Raw genomic sequence first — 7,269 nt, forward strand, 5'->3', positions numbered from 1 at the left:
TTGAGCTGTTCCTCCGGCCTCAATAACCCCTCGTGGCCCCCCATGATGCCATCAAAATGACACGATGGCGCGGTGTGAGGCCCCGATGTCACCACGCTGTCATTAAGTTCCTCAGCGACAACGCGCCCTTACATCTTCTGCCATGATGTCACCCCATGCAGCAGCGATGTCATTGGAACACAAAATGATGTCACCGGCCACCCTTCTGACCAAGGACAGCCCCCAGCATGTCATGATGTCACAGGGCAATGCCGTGAGGTCATCGCCTCAGCCCACAGCACCATTATGTGCCCTGTGATGTCACTGGGGACCAAGGTGACTTCTCATGATGCACCGGTGACTTGGCATGTCACACAAGGATGTCACAAGCTAAGGCTATGATGTCACTCTGTCAGGTTATGATGTCATAATCTTACATCCGGGCACCATGACGACCACGTGTTTCACCACGAGAACCCAGGCCCCTGCTCTGACCCAGGGGTGGGCACATCTCCAGCCCCCCACCAGCCCCCACTACCCTCCCAGAGCCCGGGAGAGAACCCAGGCATCCTGGCTCCCAGCCCCCCCTGCTCCAACCCACCAGACCCCTAGAAAGATGGGAATGGGGAATAAAAAAGAGACAAAAAAATGTAACCCGTTTTTTATTGGGTGATTGGGGGGGCGTTCTTCGGGGGGGCAGCTCCTGAAAACGGGGGGTTAATAATTTAGGGGTCACTGTGGGGCTATTGGAGCTGGGACACGGGGAGGGCGAGAGAGAAAAGATGGGGACCAAGGCGCTGTGGGGGGCTTTCTCTCCCCTGCCCCTGCTCCGGGGTTTGGGGGTAGGCCGGATGCTTCGATCCCTGCTAGGCTGAGGCTCCGTTGGGACCCCCCTCGTGTTGCCCCCCGTCATGGGGCCGGCGCCTGGCAAAGGTGCCCTTGACCGACCCCTCCACCGCGGCTTTGAGCTGTTGGGGGGCAGAGACAGCGCATCAGGGACACCCCCGCCCCCAAATCTCTGAGCCCCCGTGCCCGGCCCCAATTTCACCCGTGACCCCCACCTCCTTCCTCAGCTTCCCTGAACCCCAAAGATCCCCTTGCGACCCTACATCCTCCCGGACCCCGGATTCCCCAGGATCTCCCCACATGCCCCCTCTTGACCCCACTGTGACCCCCATGCCTTCCCACCCCCACATATGATCCCATGCCCCCCCCGATCTCCTCATGACCCCATGAGCTCCCTGCCCCACCCACAACCTCTCTGATCTGCTTGATCTCCCGTGTACCCCACCCCACACCCCCCATCTCCCCTCCCACCGCCCCCCATCTGCCCCCCACCCTACCTCTCGGAGGCTCACCACCCCGACCAGCCGGCCCACGTTGGTGACATAGGCCGTCCGCAGGCCCAGCAAGTTGAAGAGATCATAGCACTGGGGGGGGGGGAGGGAAACAGGGGGGTCAGATGTCAAAACAAGGGGGGCGGATATTGGGGGGAGCGGCTCAGAATCAGGATTGGGGCTCAGGGGTCGGGACATGGCAAGGGGGGCCCACAGCAATGTAGGGGGGGGCATTAGCTGGACTTGGGGGGGGGCATGGGTCATAATTATATGCAAATGAGCCATGCCTCATTGCATAAGCTAATTGATGTGCAACGGTCTTGTTCCCCCATTACATATGCAAATATACGGAAACCAGGCCTGCAAATGAGCCGGCCCCGCTAATTGCATATTCAAATTCATCTGCAACTCCTCCCAGCCTAACCGCCTATGCAAATTGCCCTACCAGCCCCTAACTGCACCTGCAAATTGATGTGCCAAGGCCTCTCACTCTAATTCCACATGCAAATTCACCCAAATCCCCTCCCACCTTCATTGCTTATGCAAATCCCTATCACCTTGTATAAGCACTTACCCCTGAGCTAATGCAAATGAGCTGCCAGCAGATTTGCATACAAAATTTAACCTCGCCAAACGTTAATTGCTCTGCGTGGAGTGTGCTGCCGATGCCAGTGACGGCCCTATTTGCATATGCAAATGCCCGCCAATCAGAGCCCGCACCAGCCATTCCCCACCCACCCAGACTCGGGTCCCGGCGGGTCCGGGCTGCAGAGTGCCGGCTCCCAGAATCCCTTGCGCCACCTCCGGCCGCACGGTGGATGCAAAGCATGCTGGGAAGGCAGAGCGGGGGGCGAGGGCGCGATATTGGGGGGACCCCCCCGCACCCCGAGGCTGCCGGCAGCACCCACCTGGTAGAGGGTCTCGTTCTCCAGCAGGCGGTAGGGGGCCGGGTCGATGGGCAGCTCCTCCAGCCGGACCGGCTCCTGCAGCTGCTGGCACTCCCAGTCCTCCACCTGCAGCCGGGCAAAGCATCCTGGGACATATCCCGCCGGCTCCGCCCTCCCCGGGGTCCTCCCAGAATCCTTTGCACCAGCTCCCGCCAAGCAGCCGGGGCAAAGCATCCTGGGAAATATCCTCCCCAGCTCCAGCCCCCTTCCCCGGGGTCCTCCCAGAATCCTTTGCACCAGCTCCCGCCAAGCAGCCGGGGCAAAGCATCCTGGGAAATATCCTCCCCAGCTCCAGCCCCCTTCCCTGGGGTCCTCCCAGAATCCTTTGCACCAGCTCCCACCAAGCAGCCGGGGCAAAGCATCCTGGGAAATATCCCCCCCAGCTCCAGCCCCCTTCCCTGGGGTCCTCCCAGAATCCTTTGCACCAGCTCCCACCAAGCAGCCGGGCCAAAGCATCCTGGGAAATATCCTTCCCAGCTCCAGCCCCCTCCCCCGGGGTCCTCCCAGAATCCTTTGCACCAGCTCCCGCCAAGCAGCCGGGGCAAAGCATCCTGGGAAATATCCTCCCCAGCTCCAGCCCCCTTCCCTGGGGTCCTCCCAGAATCCTTTGCACCAGCTCCCGCCAAGCAGCCGGGGCAAAGCATCCTGGGAAATATCCTCCCCAGCTCCAGCCCCCTCCCCCGGGGTCCTCCCAGAATCCTTTGCACCAGCTCCCACCAAGCAGCCGGGCCAAAGCATCCTGGGAAATATCCCCCTGGCTCCAGCCCCCTTCCCCGGGGTCCTCCCAGGATCCTTTGCACCAGCCCCCACCAAGCAGCTGGGGCAAAGCATCCTGGGAACACTCGAAGACGCATATGAACCCCGATAATCTGGGGGGGCCAGTCTGAACCCCGATAGTCTGGGCCACCCGCAAGTCTGACATGTGATAGTCTGGGGCTAGGGGGGGAGATTTGAGCCCCCCCCCCCGCCTCTTCAATCGCCCTGCAGACTCGGGGAGGGCTGGGGGAGGGTCCTTCATCTTGACAGACAGTTGGGTGCCTCGCTCCTGCGGGGGGGGGGGCGGGGGGGGACACAGATCAGCACCCGCAGCATCCCCATGGGAGGGGGGGGCACGACAGCCCTTCCGAGGCCCCCAGTCCTCCCCTGCTGCACTCCATGGGCCTCCCTTTAACTGACCCCCACTCCCAGCCCCTGCCCCATGCATCTACCAATGGGCCCCCCTGCTTCCCCCCATCAATGCATCCTCCCAGCCCCCACTGCATCCTCCCAAACGGGGGCCCCCCTTCCCTGCCCCCCCAGCACTACCTCTTTTGATGTCTCCCCGTCGCCCGGCTCAGCAGAAACTCTCGGTGTTTCTGGAAAAGAGAGAGACACACGGGGTGGGGGCAGGTCAGATCACCCCCCTCCCCGCCTCTGACTCTCCCCCACCATCCCAAACCGTCCACCCCAGGCTCCATGTGCCCCCCCTGCCCCGCAAACCCCCCCCCCGGCCCCCGTCCTGCTCACCTGGCTTCTCCTCTGGGGTCCCTGAAGCGCCGTCTGCACCCAGCAGCTGCAAGGGAAACAGTCACAGAGTCAAACCGCGGCCGCTCGCCCGGCGCTGAGATGCGCCCACCTCTGGGGCAGGATGGCTGGTGACCCGGGGACCCCTCACCCGGCGCCGAGACGCGCCCACCTCTGGGGCGGGGCGGCGGGTTTCACGGTGGCCCCTCGCCCGGCGCCGAGACACGCCCACCTCTGGGGCGGGGCGGCGGGTTTCACGGGGACCCCTCGCCCGGCACCGAGATGCGCCCACCTCTGGGGCAGGGCTGCGGGTGACACGGGTACCCCTCGCCCGGCGCCGAGATGCGCCCACCTCTGGGGCGGGGTGGCCGGTCACACGGGGACCCCTCGCCCGGCGCCGAGATGCGCCCACCTCTGGGGCAGGGCGGCGGGTGACACGGGGACCCCTCGCCCGGCGCCGAGATGCGCCCACCTCTGGGGCAGGGCTGCGGGTGACACGGGTACCCCTCGCCCGGCGCTGAGACGCGCCCACCTCTGGGGCGGGGTGGCTGGTGACACGGTGGCCCCTCGCCCAGCGCCGAGATGCGCCCACCTCTGGGGCGGGGTGGCGGGTTTCACGGGGACCCTCGCCCAGCGCCGAGATGCGCCCACCTCTGGGGCGGGGCGGCCGGTGACACGGGGACCCCTCGTCCGGCGCCAAGATGCGCCCACCTCTGGGGCGGGGCGGCTGGTGACACGGTGGCCCCTCGCCCAGCGCCGAGATGCGCCCACCTCTGGGGCGGGGTGGCGGGTTTCACGGGGACCCTCGCCCAGCGCCGAGATGCGCCCACCTCTGGGGCGGGGCGGCCGGTGACACGGGGACCCCTCGTCCGGCGCCAAGATGCGCCCACCTCTGGGGCGGGGCGGCGGGTTTCACGGGGACCCCTCGCCCGGCGCCGAGATGCGCCCACCTCTGGGGCGGGGCGGCGGGGCAGGCGTTACTCACGGGCTCTGTGGGGCCACTCACCTCGGTCCGCCAGAGCAGATGCTGGAATCGCTTCTCCGCGCTCAGCTGCTCCGACAGCAGCTTGGCGAGATGCTTCCGCCGGATGGAGCCCAGCAAGATCCTGGACTCTGCAAACAAGACGGGGGGGTGGGGGGCGTTAATGGGGCCCGGGGCCTGTCCCCTCTAGGGGGCGCCGGCTCCCCTCCGGCCCCCGGGCGGGGACTGGCTGCCTCGGAGGGTGCGGGGGGGGCCACACTGACCTTGGGAGTCCACGAGGGGGAACTGTTTGAGGCTGGAGGCCTTGAGCAGCCCCCTCACGTCCTTGTACCTGCAGCCCCGGGGCAGGAATTGGAGATCCGTGACCATGAAATCCTCCGCGTAGATGTCGTGGGCCCTGGGTGTGAGGCGGGACGGGGGGTTGAAGCCAGAGGGAGAACCCAGGAGTCCTGGCTCCCAGCCCCCCCTGCTCTAAGCCACCAGCCCCCACTCCCCTCCCAGAACCAGGGAGAGAACCCAGGAGTCCGGGCTCCCAGCCCCCCCTGCTCTAACCCACCAGCCCCCACTCCCCTCCCAGAGCTGGGGAGAGAACCCAGGAGTCCTGGCTCCCAGCCCCCCCTGCTCTAACCCACCAGCCCCCACTCCCCTCCTAGAGCCGGGGAGAGAACCCAGGAGTCCTGGCTCCCAGCCACCCCTGCTCTCACCATGGGCCCCCACTCCCCTCCCAGCATTGGGGGAAGAACTCAGGAGTCCTGTGTCCCAGTCCTAACCACTAGACCCTACTCCCCTCCCAGAGCCGGGGGGAGAACCCAGGCATCCTGGCTCCCTGCCCCGGGCGGGACCCCGGCGTCCGGGCGCACCCGCTCCGGCCCACGCCCAGCTTGGGCAGGTAGGGCAGCTGCTTGGCGATGATGATGCCGTCGAAGAAGGAGGCCTGGAGCCGCTGGCTGAGCCCGTTGGCCACCAGCACCGCGATGAGCAGGGGCAGGACGTGGGACATCTGCCCCGTCAGCTCGAACACCAGCAGGGCCGTCGACAGCGTGTGGGTCACCGCGCCCGAGTAGGCCGCCGCGCCTGGGGGGCGGGATGGGGGGGTGAGCCCTCGGAGCCCCCCAGAGCCCTAACGCTGCCCGCCGAGCACCAACGCCCCCCGCTGAGCCCCCCTGCCCCCTGCGAGGAAGTGGGGACGCCCCAGAGGCCTGACTGGCTTCGTAGGGAGCCATTCCAGAGCATGGCCCCGGGGACGCCGTGACCACTGGTGGCAGAAGTGGGATCCGACGGCGCCCGTGGACAAACAGAGCATCCGGCAGTAAGCCGTGAAACGAAGGGGGATTAACGAGGACCAGGCGTGCTGAGGGCTCGGAGGGGGGCGGTTTCGGGGGGCGGTTATCCCCGGGGAGGGTGTGAGCAGGGATCCCCCTGGGGGCCGCGGGGAGGGGGCTCGGCCCTGGGAGAGAGGTGGTGACCCGGGGAAGGGGAACCGTGGGGAGCCGAGAGCACCCAGGACCGGGAGTCCACAAAACGTGAAGAACATTCGCACTTCGTCATACCCCTGCCGAGCCCCCCTGCCATGCCCCCCCGGGGTCCCCACCAAGCCCCCCCACCCCCAGTGCCCCAGACAGCAGCTCGTACCGGCCAGGGCGTAGGCCGCGGGGCCGATGGCGATGCGGATCCCGTCGGAGACGATCCCCTCGGGGAAAACCTTGGCCATGATCTCCCCATAGAGCCGGCCCAGCCCCGCACCTGTGGGCACAGAGCCCCCCCACCCACCCCCCGCAGGTTAGACGGGGACCCCCGGCCAGACCCCCCACTCCCCTGACCCAGCCCATCCCGGGATATGGGCAGGGCTGGGAGGCCGGACGCCTGGGTTCTCCCCCCAGCTCTGGGAGGGGAGTGGGGGCTTGTGGGTCAGAGCAGCAGGGGCTGGGAGCCAGGACTCCTGGGTTCTCTCCCCAGCTGCTGGGAGGGGAGTGGGGGCTTGTGGGTCAGAGCAGGGGGGGCTGGGAGCCAGGACTCCTGGGTTCTCTCCCCGGCTCTGGGAGGGGAGTGGGGGCTGGTGCGTTAGAGCGGGGGGCTGGGGGGCAGGACTCCTGGGTTCTCTCCCCGGCTCTGGGAGGGGAGTGGGGGCTGGGGGGTTAGAGCGGGGGATGGGCTGGGAGCCCGGACGCCGGGGTTCTCTCCCTGGCTGCTGGGAGGGGAGTGGGGGCTTGTGGGTCAGAGCAGGGGGGGCTGGGAGCCAGGACTCCTGGGTTCTCTCCCCGGCTCTGGGAGGGGAGTGGGGGCTGGGGGGTTACAGTGACGGGGAACTGGGAGTCAGGACTCCTGGGTTCTCTGCCCAGCTGTGGGAGGGGAGTGGGGCTGGGGGGTTAGAGCGGGGGATGGGCTGGGAGCCCGGACGCCGGGGTTCTCTCCCTGGCCGCTGGGAGGGGAGCGGGGGCTGGTGGGTTAGAGCAGGGGGGGCTGGGGGGCAGGACTCCTGGCTTCTCTCCCCGGCTCTGGGAGGGGAGTGGGGGCTGGGGGG

At 67.0% G+C, this 7,269-nt stretch overlaps 1 protein-coding gene across 2 annotated transcripts; it reads right to left on the bottom strand.

Moving 5' to 3' along the window:
• Positions 1-630: 630 nt before the first annotated feature.
• Positions 631-6,486, bottom strand: LOC119565000 (chloride channel protein 2-like). Of its 2 annotated transcripts, none has more exons than XM_037888755.2 (9): positions 6,381-6,486; positions 5,609-5,822; positions 5,012-5,145; positions 4,773-4,879; positions 3,770-3,815; positions 3,568-3,618; positions 2,225-2,331; positions 1,323-1,409; positions 631-947 (listed from the first exon to the last, which is right to left on the bottom strand). In XM_037888755.2, exons 1-9 carry the CDS (start codon positions 6,457-6,459, stop codon positions 846-848), a joined length of 927 nt encoding a protein of 308 aa, XP_037744683.2. In that variant the 5' UTR covers positions 6,460-6,486; the 3' UTR covers positions 631-845. The 2 variants fall into 2 exon arrangements, 1 of the variants encoding a protein (XP_037744683.2); XR_006287789.1 differs by having other exon boundaries at positions 884-947; positions 2,225-3,310.
• Positions 6,487-7,269: the final 783 nt, after the last annotated feature.

Source organism: Chelonia mydas, unplaced genomic scaffold (assembly GCF_015237465.2).
Source record: "Chelonia mydas isolate rCheMyd1 unplaced genomic scaffold, rCheMyd1.pri.v2 scaffold_60_arrow_ctg1, whole genome shotgun sequence".
Lineage (NCBI taxonomy): Eukaryota > Metazoa > Chordata > Testudines > Cheloniidae > Chelonia > Chelonia mydas.